The sequence below is a fragment of the Haliotis asinina genome, chromosome 9 (assembly GCF_037392515.1).
Source record: "Haliotis asinina isolate JCU_RB_2024 chromosome 9, JCU_Hal_asi_v2, whole genome shotgun sequence".
In the NCBI taxonomy this organism is placed as follows: domain Eukaryota; kingdom Metazoa; phylum Mollusca; class Gastropoda; order Lepetellida; family Haliotidae; genus Haliotis; species Haliotis asinina.
Window position 1 is genome coordinate 60,555,193 of NC_090288.1, and position 22,994 is coordinate 60,578,186.

Sequence of the window (22,994 nt, forward strand, 5' to 3'; positions counted from 1 at the left end):
AGTGCTTAATCATTCCATTCTTGTGAGAACGCCACTGATACAGATACAGATACAGATAGAGACAGAGACACAGATACACCTGGATACTGCGTTGGACCGGACAGCTGGCCCGTGGGTCATCCTCAATCACGTGACTTCAAGACACATGTAAGATGCTAATTACAATGCATATTGCTCGGCAAAGGGAGACAAGAGTGTGGTGGTCCTCGAGTTTAGTATACTTGTCTCTGAGTCGGGTACCTGTGTTGTACGGGGGACGGTCAAGATGGCATCCGGAGAAAATCCCATGACAAAATTTCTTCCCACACCAAAATGACCAACATGGGAGAAATTTCATTTTTATGTTACTGCTTTTTCACCACTTTTATATATTTAGCGTGTCCATCGAGTTAAGTCGATTAGCATGTTTTTGTGAGGCTTGTGGCTGCATTGATCAGGGATAATCTAAAAGTCTTCGTGCATTGATACACGGTAATATTTTTATGTGGATTCCAAAATGAAAGTACTGAAGGGCAACTAGGGAGGAGTTAAAACGGCTTTGGATGAATATTTTTCACTGAGATGATTAGGAATAAGAGCAGTATTAGATGGGAATTTCAAGAAAAAATGCATTAGAATGACGTAAGTCCACGGACATATTGTTGTCATTGGATCCCATGGTCGTACGGTCATGCATCAATTAAGCTGTGCGAAAGAAGATGGTGTTCTAGCATATACCAAGAAAATATACAAGATGATGCATGATGCTGGATGAGACTCAACTCAGAATAAGAAAACTAGAATTTGTACAATACTGAGAAAGTGTAATCTCAAATATAACATATGTTACACTTGACTATTTTCTAGATGACACTGTGTACTCACGATGTATAGTGTAATGAGACGGAATCATGTTTTAGTGCTTTTCATCAACACCGCTTTTTTATACATGTATATGACAGAAATTTAAACACGTATGTCAAAGTAAATTGTATATCATTTTTCAAACTGGAATTGGGATTTTGTCAGCGGTGTGTAATTATTTAGCCGTATGATACTTTGCCCGTGTGGATTTTGTCCTACCCACTGTTGTGTATCTCTGTTTCCTAACACTGTTAGCATTAATTTATATAGATCCGACTAGTACACACAACATACACGCAAGTGCATTCAACCCCTTTTCCGCTACATCTCACCTATAATTTAGGTACGAGTCGGCTATTTTTGTGGGTACAAATCCCCTTGGTAACGAATCCTCTATTATCAGATTTGGGACTGCGTAAAAAAGTAATTCATGATGAAAAGTCTATAACCGTCGACAAAATCGTTTACCTCTAAGTGTTTCAAAGTGTAATGTGTAAAGATCAACTTGCTGGAGTGTAGGAAACAGGCTGTTTGAAATGTCTCCACTGTAAACATCCATGGATGTCACATGGACATGTTTCTACCACCACTCCACACCTCCCGTTCCGGGTCTTTCTTCACATCTGACATTTCTCTCTTTCTGTTATTGCGCGACATGTACCTGTGAATGTGTGAATGAACCAGTAAACGTTGTTATTTTTATACAACACTCTCTCTCTGTGTCATGAGTAAATGATTATTTCTCAGTCTAATTCGGTTTATTTTATTTCTTTTGATGCATCTAAACTTAAACATTTAACTGTTTCAAGACAATGGCTATATTCTGAAGAAAGCCGACATCACAAATGCAGCGGGGAGTGAGTCATCCTACAGATGATATCCTTTGCGTGTCAGGTTGCTGACATGGATAAGATCGGTGGTCTTGCGGACAAGGCATTCGACTTTAGATGAGAAGGTATGTGGTTCGAATCCCATCAAACGTCTCGGAAATTTAATAGCTGCACATAAATATGCGTCTATGAAGATAAGGCCTCGTTTCAGGATTTGTTCTCCACAATCCAAACCAAAAGTGCTCAAAAGTGCCCCGCAAAGAAATTGCTATGAAAACATCAGATGACGGGTCACATTTCATTGTTTTTCTTATGTATTGTAAGTCCCGGGATGGTTAAATTCAGCCTTCACTGCAGGTTGACCGTTCCGGCGAAAGCGACACCTAAATTGAGGTGTGACCCAGACTTCCCTTTCCCCGGCCGTGACCGTTGTTACGAAAATGTAGCTTCGTTTCCTGGTGATAGTTAGGAGATAAGCATTATGTTTTGGCCAATTTCCGAGTGTTATTGAGTATTTGAAGCCCGGGAATGCATTTGGAACCGACGGCGTCAATTGTTTGCGAGGTTTCTACGTGTCAATACGCAGTGAATAGTCTTGCAGTTCACGGGAATCTAATACCATTTGATCATGTTTTTCAACCAACCAGATTACAGAACACAGTGACTTTTGGTTTACAGTTTGCAATACTCATGTAATATTCCCTCGGTAGACGCACAGGTAATGTTTGTTGCGCCTGACTACCGCCGACTTTCGTAATATCTGACCAAGGTCCACCTGGTTCCCGGCACACCGTCTCCAGTGACTTTGTAGTCATCGTAAAACGGAGGACAAAGGACGTTCCTGGAGGGCTTGTGTACCTTCAATAAAACGCTACAGTCGTTATACCAATGAACTGGAATGTTAAAAGTGAGAACTTCGTTCTGAAATGGAGTAAATGTAATATTCATTATGAGACAGAGTGATTGAGTTCAGTTTTACGCCGCACTCAGCAATATTCCAGCTATATGGCAGCGGTCTGTAAATAATCGAGTCTGGACCAGACAGTCCAGTGATCAACAACATGAGCATCGATCTGCGCAACTGGGAACCGATGAGAATATGTCAACCAAGTCAGCGAACATGACCACCCGATCCCGTTAGTCGTCTCTTACGATTATGAGACAGAAATGACGAGGATGATTGTAGCGGTCATTTTCTCACATCATTGCTGATGCAGCAATACTGATGAGGATGGTGAACGTTGTAGTGATAATAAGAATAGTCAGGCGATAATGATGTAACAATGATAACAATGGTGATGCAGCAACAAAGAATGCTCCATGGTGATTATGATTGTATTCTGGCATTGTGAATATTAGATCCAAACAATGGAACGATGATGATAATGACGTTTTCTACGATAACAATGTACTGAAGATAACCTCATAACGATTACGCTGTGTTTCAGCTAAAGTAATAAAGTGATTGAGCCTGATTTATTTTTGTCGCTTTTAGCAATATTCCAGCTATATTGCGGCGTGGAACACTGGAAATGGGCGTCAGATATTGTTACCATCTGGGGATTCGAACCCAGTTCTTCGGCGTGACGGGCGAACACTTTAACCAGGAGGCTACCCTGCCTGCCCTATAGAGATATTGATGTACTGAAAGATGGTGATGACCAGTAAGAACATTTTACATACTCTGATATTTCTTTGTTCGATAGACGAGTGTTTCCCCCGGGGCGTTTCCGATACCCTGGGTGTAAGGTTTGAACGTAATTTTCTTCTCTGTCTGTTGCGTTCCTTCTCCAGGCAATCATGTTCCTCCTTCCATTCTTTTGCTCTCTCCTTGTGATACTTTATTCGACCCTGTAACTTCTCCTGTCACAGTAGTAAAACCAACATAAGACAAAATACATCAAACACGTGTTTCCTTGATATCAGAAAGGGACTGCTGTTGCCATGTGTGTGTGTGTGCGTGCGTGTGCATCCCGGGGCATATTCTGCATCTGCATGTCAAATATAACGATATAAGTCATCCAATTATTTACTTAGGAAAAAGCAAATATAGTCTGCTACCTTTGGTTTAGTTGAAGGATTACCCTATCTCACCTTGATATCCTGGTAGGTGGGACCTTTAGGAGATTCTCTGTGTGAGTGGTTACCTGTGAAGTAAACTCATGTTTGGGTTTACGCTATACCTCATGACAGTACTGTAACCTACAAAGAATCGACCATGCTGCCTTAATGACTCAAGGTTAGTTGATTAAAAACAACACTACCATATTTCCAAAAGAAGAAGAAGAAAGATATCTTATTATAGTGTCACACACTTCATAAAAATGTCCGACCAACACTGTCCTATGACACACTAAATATATATAGCACATGTTGTATATAAAAGAAATATATTAAAAGTTTAATGCAGTAAACTATCACAAAAGAGAAGGATACATAAAATATAGCCCGACTCAGTGAGGTCGATTTAAGTTAGGTACCTTGTGTTGACGTTCTAAGCCAGCGATTAGCTGCCTGACTCTGAGGGTGTGAGTTCGAATCCCGGGTGGGACTCAATTGAAAAAGTACTAGAATTTGTACTTTCATCGGAAATCGTAATCCGATAAATAACACGTTACATTTGGCCGGTTTCTAAATGGCATTACGTAATCATCAAGATTTATGCTGCAATGCACCAGCACATATTGGAAGGAAACCAGTTCATGCAGGAAAGGAAGATACATGTATATAAAACACTGGCTGATGTCAACAGCCCTGTAAAATAGCTTCATGTCCAAGATCTTTAATTAGGGATGACTGATCTAACGTACATCCTTTAAAACGAAGTGTGAAAATGTTGCTAAAATATTTTAATCAACATCATGATCACGTTCAACACTTATTGACGGTGACGTTAGACTGTCAAAGAAGCTCACCGTAGTCGGGCTGATCCTTGTGCCATTTTCGCAAACTCATCTTCGGAAATCTCGGCGTCTGCGAACAAAGTAAACGCCTTCTGATAAAATAGAGCAGTTTCAATGTCATGTTTACAATAAACGGAATAGCAGAAGTGTTATTAAGTACCTTCATATTCACGAACAAAAGAGACAGGTTTTGTACTGTCAGAAAAAATATTCCGCCAGTCTTGACATTCTCGACTTACAGTTGGATGTTAATTCCGGCTTGAACTGATCGTGTAACACAAATGTGTGTGCTTGCTTGCGCGTGCACGATAGGAAAGGATGCTTGTGCCGTTAAAACTGTATCGAAAATGGATGGCGTGTGCTATCACTATTATTATAAATGAAGTATATTATATAAATACAAAACATGTTTACGCAATAAACATAAACTGGTTCCCCATTCACCCACTGCTGTCTCACACCGACATAGACGAGTGAGTGAGTATGGTTTGACGCCGCTGTTAGCATTACGGCGGGAAACACCAGAAATCCCCGCTTAGAGCAGCACGATCTAAAGTATGCATATTTTGTAAGCACTAAGTGCATGAGGGTGTTATTTCTGTAAATAAACGAAGACTATACAATAAAACCAACAGGAGTGTGGGTATTCCTGGCTACTTTCGTTTTACAAAGTTTCATACTAGACATCATATGCCCAACCTAACACACCTGATGACCGCTGCATGGTTATATCACACATTTGACATCCTAGTTGTGCAGTGGTGTACAGTAAAATGAGATTCATGGGGCAAGTTCAGTAGAATTTTATGAAAACATACCTCCTGCGCCATGTTGACGTTCCGCTCTTATGTCACACACCTGGTTGGCACTCTGCCAAGGGTTCCCAGAAGTCGCGGCGACCCCAGAAACGGAAAAGACTCGAGATCGATTCTGTTGATACATGCGGCACTGATCATGAACACGCTAAACCCAGGCGATAACGCTCTATAACAAGGAGTAATTAAAAAAACACTTATGGTGGATACTTGGTAGAATGGGTCATTTAGGAATGAACGAAAACAACACGCACGCACAGACAGACACACAGACAGACAGACAGACACACACACATAAATCGCCAAGCGATTTTATAAAATGACCCTGATGTTGCTCATTAGGTAAGGTCAGTCCGCTGGTCCGAGTGCATAACCTTTTACTACTCACTAAGAGTCATAACAAAAAGCAGGTTCATCAATGTGCACTTTGGGCGTAAACATTTGTCAACACATAGTTTGGGAATAATATACAGATATATTGATGTACACAACAGACAATGATCATGGTGATGTTCCTAAATTATCTGAACAGTTTCCAACTGCTCGATTTCAGCATATTTAAAAGAAATTAAGCTACGTGCGTAAGACGAAAATTGTTTTGCTTTTTTAAATCTCGGAAGTCAAATTTTAGCCTTGCATGTGCTATTAAACTGTACGCCTAAATCCATTCCCAGGGTAACGGTTTCGAGAGATTATGCATTTTAACAAGTACATCGGTTAACACTGGTCCAATAATCGCCACTAATAAAAAAATCGAATACGTCCTTCGGTGCAACTGTTCTTGTAAACGCGTTTCGATTTTGCTGTTCAGACTTCCACCTATTTATCTGCTCTTCGACCTGTGAAGGTCCCGGGCTAGAATATGCCTTCAGTAACCCATGCTTGCCATAAAATGGTGATTAAGCTTGTCGTAAGAGGCGACTGACGGGATCGGGTGGTCAGGCTTGCTGACTTGGTTGACACATGTCATTGGTTCTCAATTTTGCATGTTGTTGATCACTGGATTGTCTGGTCCAGACTCGATTATTTACAGACCACCGCCATATAGCTGGAATATTGCTGAGTGCGGCGTAAAACTAAACTCACTCACTCCCTATCTGTTCCTCTTTGCCGCATTAATAAAGACGGAGCCCAGTTTCAGATGTTGCTGTGACGTCATCATTGATTGTGTACATTCTGGGACCTTAGTTCGGCAGACTCAACACGTGTGGTTTTGCAAGTGGTGTTGAAACGTTTTTTCTCCAGGTTTTGAGAACGTACGTATTGTAGTATTTCCGACTGAAAGTTTTGATTGTAGCAGCGACGTTATAACCAAACATCCACTTTTTATGTGTACATGATGTATAATTATTAATTCCTGTAATATTTTGTCAGCGATGGTTCACATTTCGATCACTATCGCCTAAACATTATCATTGGTGTGTCAACATATCCCCCTCGACATCATCTAGCATTGCGCACAGTATCGAACACTGTGTTACAGACTGTCGTATGCATCATTTTAAGATAATACAAATGAAGTATTTGTAATGTGAACGTGGGTTATTAAGGATAACTTTGATTGAATCCAGAACTTGAAAGTTCTGTGAAATGATGATTCCGTCCACACACAAATGTGGTGCAGTGTTTTGTTTAGATCCAGTTTTCATTTGTTTGCAATCAAGTCACATCACAAGTGTTCAGTAATGCATTTTCAGACGCTTAAAAAACATAGGTTGTTTTCTCAATGATAACTGTTACTAAAAATATGCCATCTTATATTATACCATATTATATTATTTTTGTGATATATGAGGAAATATCACCTGGCACGTTATGGTATATGTAGTGCACATTTCTGGGCAGTTGTAATGTACAAGGGCATAGTGTGTGAAGCCTGTTTCTGGTGTCATCACTGGAGTATTGCTGAAAGCGCCGTAAAAGTGAAATCACTCGCTGATAATCAGTCTCTAATTGTTGGCAATATTGGTTTTTCAATTAGTCTTCTTTTTAACTAATTCTTACACTGAAATCCACTGGGCTGCTCACTATAAGCATAAATTCATGTGATTGTTCCATTCTCCAGCTGTAATGTCTACTGATTTTAGATGGCGAAGAGTTTACGTAGCAAATGGAAGCGCAAGATGCGCAACATCAAGCGAGAGAAGTATGCAGTGAAGGAGACTGATCGTCTCAAACGGATCTCTAACCTTGCCAAACAGCAGACTGATGAACTTAAAGAACTGTATGAAGGTTAGTAATACGTGGTTGGTATGTTGCAAATTTGGATTGATTTGTCCCTATTTGAGTCAAGGAACATCTGAAACATTTAACTGTATTTCATTAGGGTTATGCCAACCCCTTGACTTTGCTTAAATGTCACATGCATTGTAAAACACAACTATGCAGATTCTGATACCTTTTGGTATGCACTTGCCAAAACAAATCACCCAAAATGCCAGTGCAACCTATAAAGTTGAAAAAAGAATGCAGTGGGAAAAACGCCCATGAAATCAGTGTTCAAACGATTCACCAATTTTCCCCCAGCATTTGGGGAAAAAGTGGTTTCAACAGCTATGCTGCGAATAGGTTTGCAGAGCTTGAAACAGTATGCCTGCCTGGAGTATGAGGCCATAAGCAGTAGTCTAATCTTGTTTGTGTACACAAACAAGTAAATAATCTACTTGTTGCAAAAGAAACATGTTGATTGTGATAAGCAGACTCACTGTGTGTTAATTAGGTTTGATTAGTGTGTGTATGTGTGTGTGTGTGTGAGAGAGAGAGAGCGAGAGATAAATTCGCTATGCACTTAACTTTGTACATGCACTTGCGCAATGGAGTGGGAGTAATTCATATTGTACATACTTCTCAAAATAAAAATCACCATAACCCCTGTAGCCATAAGTTATGATAAATCCATTGAGGTCAGTCTATAAGCTGGTGTCAATGCATATGGTTTTCTTTTGATTTATCAAAAACATCCAGCTAGAAAAATGCATTATCTCATCACGTCTCTACTTGAGACTAATAAAACTCAGTATTTCCCTTGACATAATGTGATGCATTTTATTGTCACATGGGGTGGTGGGGTAGCCTAGTGGTTTGAACGATCATTTGTATGTAAAGCTGAATGCCTGGGTGTGATTCCGACGTCAGTAAAGTGTGTAAATCCCATTTCTAGTGTCCCCTGTCATGGTATTGTGGGAATATTGCTAAAAATGGCATGAGAACATACTCACTCATTGTCACACACTGCCATTGACACCACATTCTGTTCCCTCCCCACTCCTGAATTGTGTCATATTTCACAAACAATTAGCACACATGAATTATCTTCCCCTGTTGGTGTTAGACCATGTAACTAGAATGACAAGCATAGGATACCGGGAATGAAGTCTCCTCTAGAGGCCTAATCCAGAACACGTATTATGTACTGCATGCTGCAACAAGAAGGAAATAGAGAAAAATTAATTTAACATCTTTGTCTGCAAAGTATGGGAGCATGATGTTGCCGGCATGCTGGATAAAACACCAGACTAGTAGTGATCCACTGAGATTGAGGCGTTGGGATTTAGCCCACCTTTAATCAGATGTAAAAGCTTTGGAGTGAACTTTGTATGCAGACTCTTTCAGCATTTTCACAGACCCCTAGTAGACAGTACACAACCCTGTGCACTTAAAAGAACCCACAAATTTGTTGATATATGTCCAGATAGTGGCCACATGAATATGTGCAAACACCTAGTTGCGGGTACAGCAACATGCAGTAAACTTGGACAAAGCACTGTGACTATGTGTCCTTGTCCATCCAGCCCTGAATGGGTACCTCGTTAGGATGAGAGAGCCTCAATAAACTTGGTGCGCCAAGTGGCAGCAAGAGTTATATGCCCCTGGGAGTTGATGCTGAAACCCATTGATCAAGGGAAAAATTCTAGTTCTAGTTGCATGATTTATGCGCTATATAAATATCCAATAATAATAAGAAAAGATAATCAGTTCTATTTTTATTTCACAGTTAAAAAGGCTGGTGACATCATGAAAGGCAAGTCTAAATCTGATGGTATGTAGTTTTTATATGTATGATGTTAATGATTTTTTTTGTTGTTTGTTAAATATTCCCCAGTATTTCCTTTGATGCTGATGATTATTTCATATTTTGATGATAAATAAGACCTATAGTCCCTTGTTACAGGTGATGATGAAATGGATGTAGACAAACCACAGAGAAAGTTCAACCCAACAACTTTGAAGGATGAACATGGCAGCTACCCTGCCTGGATGAATCAGCGTGCTATCAAGCGGCTTAAAAAGAAACAGGTCAGCAAGAAAAAGAAGAAAGGAGTGAAGAAATAAACTTGATGTTGTGAACCATGTAAATATTGTAAATAAATGCTTGTGTACCTTCATTACACTGTGTCCATGTATATGTGTGAGTGATAAAGCACTTTCTTCTGTCAAGTTGATTGGTGGAAACTGTGGTCGATATGGTTTTACATGTAGTTGAAACATTGTTTTAGGGGTTGATTTAAGAAAAGTAATGAACTAGTATAGCTTCTTTGTGTTAGAGTGTGCTGAAGAAGCACTAGATTTTTAATCAAATCAAATTAAATACCCGCCACCCTGCAGTGATATTGATAGAAGCGGTACTAAGCCTCACTTAATCACCTCAAGTAAATCTGAATGAGTTTGTTATGTTACCTCTGGCTGGGCATCAAATCATTGCAGTCTGTGGAAAATCCATGGGTGTTTGAGAAGGTCCCGATCAGGGTTACACCTTTGGTTGTTTACAGAGCTGTCAATAGTTTTCTACCTATATCTGAAAAGCCTGTACATGACCAAATCTAGACCTGTCAATTGTGAGAATAGGGTTTTAAGGCTGTCATGGTGCAGTGAACTGCATCACTGCCCAAAAGCCTTGCTGCCACCCCATCCAAGTGTTAGCTCTTACCTGAAGCATGAATTGGTATCGAACCCTCCTGAAGGTTGGTACGATTGGGCAATCCTCAGTCTTAGCAAACTTGGTCTCAGTACTTTTCGTTACACTCCATTACTGAGTCTAACAAAACCTAGTAGGAGGTTGCATCATGTAACCATAGAGTGACCTATTATAGTCCAGTCAAACGCGAGAAGGCTGAACGGATTTAACCAATCAGACAACAGTTACTGCTTAGGGTTTGGCGGGATATAAACAAGAGTCATCAGAAGATGACATATCCCCCCGGCCCCCACATATTTGAAAGGACAAATAATCTAAGAGTTACTCATTGCTTTTTTTAGACTGTTTGAATTGCTTCCATGGAATATGCCATATATCTGTAACCAGCAAAGTCACAAATTTCATATATCTGCCAAGATCTGATGAAAGATGTGAAATGGTTTTCGAGTTGTGCTCTGGGAACAAAGCCCACCCTTCCATTTTGAGACTAAGTATGAAACGTTTCCATGGAAACCAAGAAAATGGTACTTCACAAAAACCTTTAAAAACCAAAAGGCGCCACTTTGGGGTCTGCCACACATATCCAGAAAATTTTACGGACAGATATTAAGAAGTTTTTGAGTTATGCTCTGGAAACAAAACACACCTCTCACTTTTCAGACTTATGTCTGAAACATTTCCATGGAAACTGAGGAAATAATAAATCACAAAAATCCTGTAAATACCAAAAGGCACCACTATAGGTTCACATTGACATATCTACCAAGTTTTGCAGAAAAATATTGAACAGTTTTTGAGATCTGCTCCAGACACCAAACACACCTCTCACTTTTGAGACTATGTCTGAAACATTTCCATGGAAACCAAGAAGATAATAAATCACAAAATCCTGTAAATACCAAAAGGCACCACTTCAGCTTCTGACTGATATATCTACCAAGTTTTGCAGAAAAATATTGAACGGTTTTTGAGTTCTGCTCTGGAAACGAAGCCCACCCCACCATAAGACTAACACCAAAATGTTCCATAGAAAAACACACAAAAAATATAAATGCCAAAAATCTGTAAACAGCAAAAGGCACAACCATAGGCTGAGATTACTATATCTATCAAGTTTGGTCTAAAAATATTCAATGGTTTCTGAGTTATGCTCCAGAAACAAAATGATTATGGACGGACAGACAGACAAGGTGTCGACTATATCCTTGCTAGTCAGGGACCATAAAGGAAAATCCACACAAAACCCAGGTATTTGACCTGTAGTACATATGCTTAGGGCTTTCTGATGACATGTGTTTACCATTAGCTAATATATCCTGCAAGCTGACATCCTTGAATATTGACAAAAATGCTATTTACAGCAATTGTTTACTCACTGTTGACAGTATTGTAGCGTGATCCATGTGCATCACCCAGTAGCGATCCTATTCGGAATCATTGGGCACAAACCTTTCCTAGGTAAAAGTTCAAAAAATATGTGCGAATGTTTCATGATTTGGTAAGCTGTGTTCTGATTGGTCAGTCTAAAAGGATACCTGATGCAACCTTCTACTAGCTTTTGTTACACTCAGTAGTGGAGTAATGAAAAGTACTGAGACTAAGTTTACTTAGACTGGAACAATCCTGAGATGGAATTTGAGAACGAAAAGCCAGCAAGCACCAGTATAAACACCCAATCCCAAACCAGCATGAGTTGACAGGGCTTAGTCTTACCCTCAATCCCCATGTGGTTTCCAGAACAACACACAGACCGAATCTAGTGCAAAATACATCACATTTATTTGTAAATGACATGAATCAATATGCAATGAATGAAAAATTTAACAACGTAGAGAAAAACAAACAAATATTCCCTGTTTTCTCTCAAGTCTGCTTGTTGCTGGTGCAGAAAATATGTTGGCTCATGTCACCAGTCGTTCATCCAATGTGTGGCTGCATACTTTCTGAGTAAGACACCTGACTGTCACTCATCATAACCACTCCCACTGATGACAAACAATAACTGGAGAAGAGACCTTGGAACATGACTGTCCATTTTTTCATTGTCGACAAACGTACGTTCTTGGAACACTGAACCAGCAGGTTGTGATCACCAGATGAACGGAGCCCGTTCTCGAAGCAGTCTGCAGCTGTACTGCTGCCATTCCTTGGGACGAATCCACAGTTCCTGCGTTGTGTCCAGACATGCCATGACTGCCGCCCCCTTCCAGCATGTCACACGGGGGTCGTTGTCCTGGTAGCAAGTCACATGAAATGCATTTATCGAGCACTATTAAACTATCTATTTACATTCACTGCTGATGCTAAATATTAGAGGATTGGGTTTTTACACGAGACAAACTAGGTGCATGAATTCAAATCATACACTACCCCATGATTTTTAGGCATATTTAATTATACAAACAATATATCATATTAATTCCCACATTTGTATTTTAGCTGGATCTATGTAGGATGCACTTAAGAACAGGTGAGATGCCTACCTTTGGTCTTGTGAGAACATCCATATTCTCCATCATGAGACGTTGATGGTTGGGCATCTGCAGCCACACACGGTGCTGAAGCCATGACTGTGCCCCTTCAAACAATGCCAGTCCTCCACCAACAACAACAATACAGCTGTACATCTTGCGCTTCAGATCCTCACTTCCTGTAAGGGAGCATATATTTTATCACGGCATATTTCAGGCTGGGAATGTATCAGTGACAAATCATGGTGAGCCAGGAAACTACTGCTGACTGTGAACATGCACTTCTCAAAAGAAATGAAAGAACACCTGATGCTTTCATAGGACAAAAGTTAATCTGATAAAATCTCTGAAGTGATACACACAAAGGGGAAGATTTACCGATTTCAATTGTATTACGAGAAACACAATGGACAGATGAAAGACAGGATAAAATCCAAGCATAAATTAGAAAGGATGCAACACCAGTCTCACCACATTGCTCTATGCAGTGAAGTATAGCCTCGTCAACCCCCATCAGCTGAGCCACAGGTTCAGTGTCCTCCTCCTCCTCCTCTTCCAAATCCTGGCGACGTCCAGCCTTTGTTTCGGTCAGTGCCAATGTCTCTGGAGCGTCGTTGGAGTCATCGTCCATCTGAGAGTGACTGAGCTGGGTGTCCTCCATTTGATTGCTCTCCGTCACATCACGAGACTCCTGGTTCTCCTTCTTTGAACCCATCTTGGCCTACAGGATGGTCTTGTAGTTCAGTACATCATATAAGTCATGTGATTGTGATGTCACTGATGATATCACAATGGTCTCAAGCAATTCATTGGTGGTATTACATGTCATCTAAGCTAAGCAATATCTTCCAATGAAGCCAATTTGGATGATAAATGAACGATTCTTATGCTGCAGGCTCTAATATTCCCACCATGATAGTAGCTGTTAGCAGTCCTTGCAAACTGAATCAACTCTCGTCAACAATGTCAGTCTTTCAAACTGTCAAGAATGGGAAACAAGAACATATTTATGCCATGTTGACATACTCTGCAGTTAACTAACACCTTCACATCAGCTGCCATGTTGACATACTCTGCAGTTAACTAACATCTTCACATCAGCTGCCATGTTGCTCATGTACTGGATGCCAAATTTGTTACAAGATTGTGGATTATGATAGATTTACCATTCCAGCAAAGCTCAAGCCCAGATCAAGGTACGAAACTGCAGGTACAGACTGCTGTTTAGTTTCCACTTGGGATTCCAATACCACCTTTCACCCTTCACCTTGGAAAATGTTTAGGGCTTACCAGGTCACGCTGGGCTCGCTGTGTTTGTCGTAGGTAGCTCTCATCATGTGGGTCAACTGGGTCACCATCGAACCGGGTCTGAACCCGGACCAGCTGTTGCCCCTGCACAGCAAACATGTCGGGGTAGAGCATTCCAAGTGGGGACAGGAGCAACTCGTCAGCCAGACGCAGATTGTACTTGATTATTGGCTTCTGGGGCTGCCGGATCTGTAGGAACTGGTTCACGATGCCAGATCTGTCCTGGAGAAAGCGACTGAGTGAGTGGGTGGGTCAGGGTGGAGACTGGTTCATAATACTGAATATGGGTGGGTCTGGGTGGAGACTGGTTAATAATTCTGAATATGGGTGGGTCTGGGTGGAAACTGGTTAATAATACTGAATATAACATGGAAGAACAGTGGAGTAAATAACTAAGAGAGTGTACAAGTGGGTGAGGTATTGTGAGAAAGTGAGGTATTGTGAGTGAGTGGGTGAGGTATTTTGAGTGAGTAGGTGAGGTATTGTGAGTAAGTGGGTGAGGTATAGTGAGTGAGTAGGTGAGGTATTGTGAGTAAGTGAGGTATTTTCAGTGACTGTTGCTTTTTAACCACTGATGCATGTAATCAACTGAGTGTTGGATTGACAAGCCAGTCATATACGCACCTATCCTGATAACCACTCTCTGAGTCATGAGGCAAGTCCAGGATGTTGTAACCACCAATTGCCAGGTAATGTAAATGAATAAATAGATCAATGTACTGTATTGGTGGAGGCTGTACTGCTATACCTGTAATACACTAAAACATTTTGAAAGTTGGTCTGCAGAACTCACCACATCCATGTGACAGAACGATTCCTTCAGCTCCTGCATGAGGAGGATATCAGTCGGTAAGGACAGATCAATCTCCGGCAGAGGCACACCACTCTTCCGCAGCATCCAGCGAAAACACCGCGTCACATCTGAACCCCCATACTCCATTGTTAGTCTGAAGACAGATACATCGCTCCACATGAACAGGATATCGGTTGTGTGGGTTATGTGAAATGATATCTTGAGTTATCTCCCTTGGACCATGGGATACAACATACCCAGCATTTTGTTGAACCTTTCCACTGGAACATTGAATACTGACTATAAATCAAGACATCCTTCAAGTGTGTGTACCTGCTAGGTTTGTGTGATATGCCATCTTCCACGCATGATATGCTGGTCTTCTGATCCCCAACATCAACAACACACGCACACGGCACACCCGTCCCATACGTTGCACACACCGACTCCTGAAAACACAGTAACACTACACCATGGATCCACTGCTTTGATGAGGCAGTTACACCAAGAATCAGTTATCACTTTGAAATACAAAAGTTAGTAAGGCACCGTCTACATCATGGTTTCCTGGTCAATATGAACACAATATTTAAAAGGATCATCGGTTCATCTGAGCATTATTAAACAGCCAAATTCATATATATTTTAGCCTCAAAAGCTAAATTAACTTGACATGAATTCAATTACAGGAAAATTTAGAAAGTATTTCACAAACAAGGAGATAAAAATTCATATTAAATTATTTTGTTCCAAATTCAACTCCAAATGTAACTGATTTTGGAGGTTCGTTTTGGTAGACTGTTGCCTGACACAAACAAAACACATGGGAACCAACATTACTGTCCACTGTAAGGTGTTCTGAGCAATGCTGATCCATTAATAAATTCCTGCCCACCCCCATTATCACAGGTATTAAATACGCTTTATGATCTGTGACCTAAGTCATCAATCTGAAGCTGTGCTGACCTGATGAATGAAGGCTGCACCGAAGCCGAGGGTGTCTAGGAGCAGGTTCATGAGGGCCTTGACATGTTTGTGTATGTATACATCTGGGATCAGCATTATGGCCTTGTAGTGCTGCAACAATACAAATAGTCCTCAGGTAACTAGCACTTTATTCCACCTCCAATAACAATGATTTCCCACTTGATACTGAGCACGTCAACATGGATAAGGAGAATACAGTCAAACCACGTTAATCCGAAAACTTCTGTTTTTCATCAAAAACGTTCCGATAGTGAAAAGTACGGACTACTGAAGCAAACACCTCTTCAGGAGAGTTACTTCCCTTTGTCATACTGAGACAAGAACATACGAACGTATACATGTATCAAATGACTTTATTACAGTTTGTAGACATAACAACTTGAATATTAACATAACAATCAATCAATGCAATGTCTGAATAGATTATTTATAGTATTACACATACCAATCACTCACTTGTGTTGAAAGAAATCTTCAATAACAGTCTGCTTCCCCTTGATAAACTTGTTTCGAAATTGAGTAACATGATTTGAAGCGGTAAAGCCATCCGCATGAATAGCCAAAATCATGAATGTCCATTTTGTTTCCAAAATCCTTAGCCTTTTCTAACAGAATATCATCACTGACCGAGGCGGTCTTACTGGTCATTTCATTGGTCCAAACAAAAAGAGCCTCCTCTAACTTTTTATGTTTCGCATTTCTTGCCCTAATCAAAGAAGCCGAATCTTCCCCAATGTTTAGCCACTTCTCCTTATTACGCCAAATGTCCGAAATTGTGCTCTTGCCGATTAAGTGTCCGAATTCTTGGCCAAAATGCTTACTAATCAGATCAAAACTGGCTTTAGGATTTTTCTCTTTGTATCTACAAAGATATTTCTCTTTTTTGTGCGGCAGTAATTTCACATCGTTTATGCTTAGGGGCGGGACTTGCCATTGTGACTGACAGGTGTCAAGTGCAGCTGATCTCATTCTGACTCGATCAGTATTTTATACAGCAAGAGAACATGACAGGTACTACTCAAACTAAACAAAAGTGAAACCTATTAACTGATTAAAATCACAAACTAATGACATGCTCAACTCAGAAGTGTCACCTCAGTTAACAATTACAACTGAAGTCAGCCGATGAAGACCAGCGCTAATCACAGGCGCGCACGAGGTAAGACTATTATCCGAACCTTTTTGATGTACCGCCGGATTAATGAAGCAAAACCATGTGTAATTTGCCAATCTGTCACCGCTAATTAACGTTCGGATACGGAGACTGAAGCATCGGATTAATGAATCAACAGGTAATGAGTTTATATAGTAAACAAGATTGGTTACAGCCAGCTACTGTTCGGATATCGCGGGAATCGGATTGTCGGGTCCAGACTAACGCCGCCTGACTGTAGAAACATTTGTCTCGAACACAGGATTTAATAGTAGTCATCAAATAATTTGGCTTAAGCCTGCTTGAACCACATGCATAACATATGATGATAGATATTGTGGGGGGAATTATTTGCACCTTCACTCATAACGTATACACCCCAAATACACCAGATGTATTAAACTTGTACTGCCTAAGGATATCACATACCTTAAGATCCTTAATTGGTATGCTGAGATATGTTTCCAAAGCCTTGCTCCAGATGACCTCTAGGTCAGCCATGACTGATGAGAGAGATCCACATGGTCCCCCATGGAGGTTTAGACGTCCACGCCGCATCGGCCAGTGTAGGGTGTAGTTGTCTGATGGGTGCACATACAATGCCTACAAGAAAGGCCATATTGAACATTCTTGTTGAACACTATCACTAAGCATGGGCATAACAATTGCTGCTGCATCCATAAGACTCTGTAACATGCCTTTTGGCGGCAAAAGCAATGGTAGTAATCATGGTTATGCTCTAAAATGTATTAGAATTCTCTGATCGTTGTTTACAGACACCAGGCTCAGGATCATTCAAACAGAATTTCAGCTCCATTCAGCCAGTAGTATCTGAGATGTAATAAATGCATGTGTTCAATAAAAGCACTACATCTAGAGATCAAAGATGGCATAATAATTAGAAACATAAAGAAAGCATTACATGAAATAACTCATATGACAAGATTGCCGTCCATCAAATTTATAATGATATACCTAAAACTGATGGCACAATTGAAATTTTAAATATGGCCATGTTTATAATTATATTAACAACTGCTAGTGTATAGACACAAGATAGCTCGGATAATTCAAACTCAGTTTCAGGCTCTGTATGTTTCTGAAGGTCTGAGGTAAGTTACTGACATGTGTCACTATAAGAAACAGGTTCCACTTTCCTCCTATAATGTGTGCCTGCTGAGACAATGCTAGAACACTAAACCCTCTCCGGATGAAAAGGCTACAAACCTCTTCTCCAATTATACAGGCAGGTTTCTTATCAGTCTGTGTCCATTTTAGAGGGCAAATAACATCAGTCCTCTCTCCTTTTGATGACTGGTTGTAAGCAAAATGCTGAAAAAGGCAAAAAATACTTCAGTAAAATAACCGTTTTGGCACATAAGGAAGGAAAATAACAGACGTGATAAGTTATTGGGATGCTTGATTCTCACTTGTTGGGTCTGCATCTGACTTGACTTGGCACAGTGATTGAATTAACTCATTAAGGCTGAGAGACACATATGTGCAGCAAATTAATCAACTTCTCACATGTATGTCAGCAGAAAGTACCTCTCATTCAGCGAGAGACTCACATGTGTGTTTTACGTGTTAAATTTGTACTGTACCAATTATTTCTATCAATTTAGTAGTAGTGATCAAAGATTAGCTTTCCTTACGAGAGAGGTTACCTTTTGTGTTAATCAGAAGAAGTATTGAAGTGTTTTGATAACAATTGCTAGAAATGTCATACGCTTGTACAGGTAAATGAACACATGTCTGCGAGAAAGGGGATATGAGATGTTGTTACAGGAGGTAAGCATTTGTTACTCGTCACTGGAAGTAAATACTAAAATACTATTTGTGCACATTGATTGACAAGGTTACACCACCTGCTTCTAAATGCAAATAATACCTAATAAATATAAAACAAGATGCAAAATGACGAGGACATACAAAGCATTCAGAGTAGAATACTTTGAATTTTACGTTGTAATAGCTTATATAATGAATCATAGACGTAAATAGCAATACTGTATTACACCCATGTTCGTATAGATTTGAAATAAACCAAGTTACTAATTTAGACTTAATTCAGTTGCGACTATTGATTTTTCATAATTCTAAAGTTGATGGTGTTACATAATTGGATATGAAGTGATAACTCTTGTATCAACTCATAATATATAAATTACACATAAACCATACAAATTTTGTTCAAGCTGTTAAAAGTTTCATGTTGATATGAATTGTGATCTTTCAATGCAGTTTACATAAGCATTGTGTTTGTATTTGATCTCTGTAATTATCTGATCCAGTGTAATTATCATGTGTATCAAGTCTCTGCTGATGCATCGTCAATAAAAGCAGGATAATACATCAATTACGGAATTGATACTCATGCGTATAATCAATCAGACAACAGGAATGAGATATTTGAACAGCCTGTGGCAGAATGCATGTCCAGTTTCACCCTTGTTGAAAGGTTTGTCCCGTGACAAGAGAAAAACAAACTAATATGCTGTTATATCATTGGACAACCTGTTTTAAAGAGTCACAACCATTATCAATCTTCTGGGCCTCGTTTGCATTCAAAATAAATGTAAGCATGCCCATCTTCATAAATATTTGGGGGATTCAACTGCAAGTGTATACAATATAATAAATCAGTATCGTGTCACTTTTTGAATTCTATAATACACATATTTCAATTAGGATATTCATTCGTACCAATGTGCAGATTATATTTAAATGTTCAGCAAGCCATTATGTTTGATGTACTACTACTAGTGTGCACTAAATACTATATCTACTCAATCGTTGGATTGGGCTATCCCCGGTAATAATAATCGGATTGTAGCGATTTGAGCGCTTTAAGGAAAAATAAACTCGCCAAAGAGCTTGTTAGTCCTGTGTGTAAATATCATGCATCCTCGCAATTATGTATGTTCACAATACACAAACTTTTTCATGACAGATAGAGTTGATAAAGCTGAAATCCAGCATATCAATTGGTCAACGATCTAGCAAATAATCAATCTGTATCCAAGCTGTTTAGTGACCAAATGTGCTCCACGCCCACGCCCACGCCCCATCACCTGTCATTTCCTCTGTGACAGGTATCTCATGATATGATTGGTTATAGATAACAAATCAGCCACTATATTGAAAAGATGAGATGCAAAACGTTTTATTTGGTAACTTTGATGACGCCCCATGCTATGACCCTTTGTCTTATATATATAGTATTATAGCAAGGAATAGTATTATACAATGTGTATACATGCATGTTCGTATGATAATGTATGTTTTCTGCGTTAAATCTAGATGAACCAAAGTGACAAACTGTGAATCTGCTTCATGTAAGTCACAGATTAGTGTATTACTCCTTTCCCTAAAATATTCAGTATACTAGCAATGTATCAGAGAAAATGCTTCTTTCATAGAAGAATATTAAGCATGTAAGTACATTCTTAACATAGATGTTTTGTACAATTTAACCTCACACAATATGAGAGTTTGTTTAAGTATGTCTCATGTCTTACATATAAAGAATACATACATATGTCAAGAAAATATATATGTACACGCCACCAAAGGTCTACAAGAGAAAGTGCAATAAAATTTCATGAAACATTACACATATGATATGTATTCTCACCTGCTTTCTTTCAACATATATCTTTACAACACAATTAAACAATTACACAATCAGGAATTGCTCGTGTGACGAGACAGTTTCCTATATTCTCTTAAACCTGCCAGGGATATCAGGCCTGAATAGAGCCCTAATTAGTCTTGCCACAGAAAGCCAGGCAATCAGCATGGCATTCCAGGTGTTGAGCAGTGAAGTGGCTCTCGGGCTTAAGGAGTTAAAGGTAGACTGTCTTGAATGCATGTCGAGTCATTGACTGTGTATACTTTAACTTAAGATACCAACTTGAGTGTATTAATTGGTGATTGTTCTTTTACATTTCCCTTTACTATAAAAATACAATTAACAAATATGCATTGTATCATTTAAATTATGAAAGAACTGTCTCTCACAAAATACTGCAGAATGAGTCATATACCTGTTTGTTTGAAGTAGTTTGTCTGTAGCCGCCCATTGAGTTCGGTTTGGTAAGAAGAGCCTCCTCTGCATTTTTCAAACCAGTTTTCATGAGATGGTTTGCTTCTGGATGCTGAACAACAGCAATTGATTACATGCATCACATATCATATATGAACCTCCACCTGTACAATGTGAACTGACAAACTGCATCAAACATTTATCAGAAGCTTAAAAACCTTTAACACTGATAACAAGCAACATGACAAATATATGCTTGGTTACTTAACTCGTTTGATTTGTTGTTTGTACATTTCCTCTGATTAAGATAATCTTGGTAATGAAACAAAAACAGACTTCATGTGTGCAAAAAACATGGAAAGTAATGCAATCATTTCTGACTGAAAAGTTACTGACCAAATACTATGAACGGCAATATAGTCAACACAGTGTTTAACAATCAAATGAACCCTGTAATAAAGACTTGTTTTCCTTACGTTACATTCTGGGCGCATCAGCCAAGACTCTGGAACTCTTGGGCTCTGTACCTTCTTCCTGCGAGCAACGCAGTGGGGAATTGTAATTGGGTATGGGTCCGACGCACGGCCGAGTCGCAGGTTGTAGGAGCCAGGGTGAATAATCACCACTGTAGCTGGCTGAATCGGCTAAGGTCAAAACAACACCCAGTTATTAACAATCACATGGATATTCCATAGTTCATATTTCTCGTATATGTTTGCTGTTACATCATGCACCTGTCATGCTTTGTATCTTCTGTACAGGCCCTAAAACGCACATGAAAGAACGGTAATTCGTCTTTGGTGCTTTTGTAAACATAAAAAATGATTTGCCGAATGATCAAGTTTGTTACGTGTTCTTTGTCAGATTAAAAGAACTCACAACTTTACAGAGTGGAATAGTTACCTCGATTACGGGATCAGGTATTGGTTGAGCAAATGGCTTTTTGGTTGAAGTAGGAGGCATTCTTCTTGAGCTGTGCAATGAATCCAACTCAATACATGTGCATGAGTTCTACGTCATTGTTATCGGTGTTTACTAAGGGAGGCCACGCGTGCAAGTTCTAAATCTACGTACCGCTAATAGCAAGGACGATAAGGCCACACAAAGTGGGTGTGGTAAAAGCAAGCCCTCTTATTGGTCGACGCTTGCTATCGTCCGCCGTTTGTATCAAGATTGTTTACTTGAGAGTCAAAATCGGCTTCCAATCGACTTTCAGAAATAACAGTAAAGAGATGGTAGGCGTCGATTATGTTTAGATGAAGTTTTAATTGATTGCATGCGATGGTACAGTAAGCAGGAAGGTGGGAAGCGTCCGGCCTTGTCTAGATGTATTGTGCTGTGAAGTCGGTGGGGGTCATCTCAAGTTTTCTATATTTTACACACAGAAAAATCTTGAATCCTCGCAATGACTCGACATCCTGTGGTTCCCGGTGACTGGTCCATCGCAAATGGGTCTTGGCCCGCGGGTCATGGGGTCTACCTCGTTTCGCAGGTTACATGTGATCATGAAAGATTTTCAATGTTATTGCCAGGGACAGACATTATTCGTGGAGGGAACTGATGCCACTCCTGCAAGGACAACTGTTGTACAATGTACATGTTTGTACATGTGTGTAGAGAAAATAGTGGCATGGAGACGACATCCTGCTATACATCCTCCTAGTGAATAATGTCAAGTTATTGGACATAATTTTATTTCATTATTATTTTTATGTCCGTTATAGAGACGATCTATCATTGTTGGATTTGGAGAGAGTAGATTTAACTGTCGAACTATGATAAAATAGATAAGAGGTCATTTCACCTGGATTGTAATGTTTTACTTAAAGGCAACACCATTTACAATTCACAAATTTTCATACATACGAGTATATGGAATGTTGTACAATGTACATGTTTGTGGTGTGTTGAGAAACTATGGATACGAT

General features: G+C 39.7%; 3 protein-coding genes across 4 annotated transcripts; 1 reads left to right on the forward strand and 2 right to left on the reverse strand.

Moving 5' to 3' along the window:
* Nucleotides 1-406: 406 nt before the first annotated feature.
* LOC137295809 (thioredoxin domain-containing protein 2-like) lies at nucleotides 407-5,467 on the reverse strand. 2 transcript variants are annotated; one of them, XM_067827363.1, is made up of 5 exons: nucleotides 5,395-5,467; nucleotides 4,589-4,646; nucleotides 3,768-3,820; nucleotides 3,357-3,536; nucleotides 407-2,531 (listed from the first exon to the last, which is right to left on the reverse strand). In XM_067827363.1, exons 1-5 carry the CDS (start codon nucleotides 5,404-5,406, stop codon nucleotides 2,412-2,414), a joined length of 423 nt encoding a protein of 140 aa, XP_067683464.1. In that variant the 5' UTR covers nucleotides 5,407-5,467; the 3' UTR covers nucleotides 407-2,411. The 2 variants fall into 2 exon arrangements, with proteins under 2 accessions (XP_067683464.1, XP_067683465.1); XM_067827364.1 differs by lacking the exon at nucleotides 5,395-5,467 and adding an exon at nucleotides 4,816-4,896 and having other exon boundaries at nucleotides 1,591-2,531.
* Nucleotides 5,468-6,564: 1,097 nt separating this feature from the next.
* LOC137296261 (protein LLP-like) lies at nucleotides 6,565-9,776 on the forward strand. Its single transcript, XM_067828011.1, has 4 exons — nucleotides 6,565-6,647; nucleotides 7,479-7,623; nucleotides 9,386-9,430; nucleotides 9,563-9,776. The coding sequence occupies exons 2-4, from the start codon at nucleotides 7,479-7,481 to the stop codon at nucleotides 9,721-9,723; spliced, it is 351 nt and encodes a 116-aa protein (XP_067684112.1). The 5' UTR covers nucleotides 6,565-6,647; the 3' UTR covers nucleotides 9,724-9,776.
* Nucleotides 9,777-12,060: 2,284 nt separating this feature from the next.
* Nucleotides 12,061-22,149, reverse strand: LOC137295598 (actin-related protein 8-like). The gene is made up of 12 exons (XM_067827028.1): nucleotides 21,970-22,149; nucleotides 21,543-21,710; nucleotides 21,068-21,178; nucleotides 18,246-18,350; nucleotides 17,448-17,621; nucleotides 15,845-15,955; nucleotides 15,212-15,327; nucleotides 14,879-15,032; nucleotides 14,068-14,307; nucleotides 13,249-13,498; nucleotides 12,790-12,956; nucleotides 12,061-12,539 (listed from the first exon to the last, which is right to left on the reverse strand). The coding sequence occupies exons 1-12, from the start codon at nucleotides 22,027-22,029 to the stop codon at nucleotides 12,396-12,398; spliced, it is 1,800 nt and encodes a 599-aa protein (XP_067683129.1). The 5' UTR covers nucleotides 22,030-22,149; the 3' UTR covers nucleotides 12,061-12,395.
* Between the last annotated feature and the right edge of the window lie 845 nt (nucleotides 22,150-22,994).

Excerpts from the sequence above, each read along its gene's own strand:
- LOC137295598 (XM_067827028.1), bottom strand. The coding sequence starts at position 22,029 with ATGCCTCCTACTTCAACCAAAAAGCCATTTGCTCAACCAATACCTGAT. Across the intron at positions 15,956-17,447 it reads TACCAATTAAGGATCTTAAG|CACTACAAGGCCATAATGCT; the intron begins GTATGTGATATC and ends GTATTGTTGCAG. Across the intron at positions 12,540-12,789 it reads ATGTTCTCACAAGACCAAAG|GACAACGACCCCCGTGTGAC; the intron begins GTAGGCATCTCA and ends ACTTGCTACCAG.
- LOC137295809 (XM_067827363.1), bottom strand. Across the intron at positions 3,821-4,588 it reads CAAGGATCAGCCCGACTACG|GTAACCACTCACACAGAGAA; the intron begins GTGAGCTTCTTT and ends TTTACTTCACAG. Across the intron at positions 3,537-3,767 it reads CCACCTACCAGGATATCAAG|GAGAAGTTACAGGGTCGAAT; the intron begins GTGAGATAGGGT and ends CTACTGTGACAG.
- LOC137296261 (XM_067828011.1), top strand. The coding sequence starts at position 7,479 with ATGGCGAAGAGTTTACGTAGCAAATGGAAGCGCAAGATGCGCAACATC. Across the intron at positions 7,624-9,385 it reads ACTTAAAGAACTGTATGAAG|TTAAAAAGGCTGGTGACATC; the intron begins GTTAGTAATACG and ends TTTATTTCACAG. Across the intron at positions 9,431-9,562 it reads AGGCAAGTCTAAATCTGATG|GTGATGATGAAATGGATGTA; the intron begins GTATGTAGTTTT and ends CCCTTGTTACAG.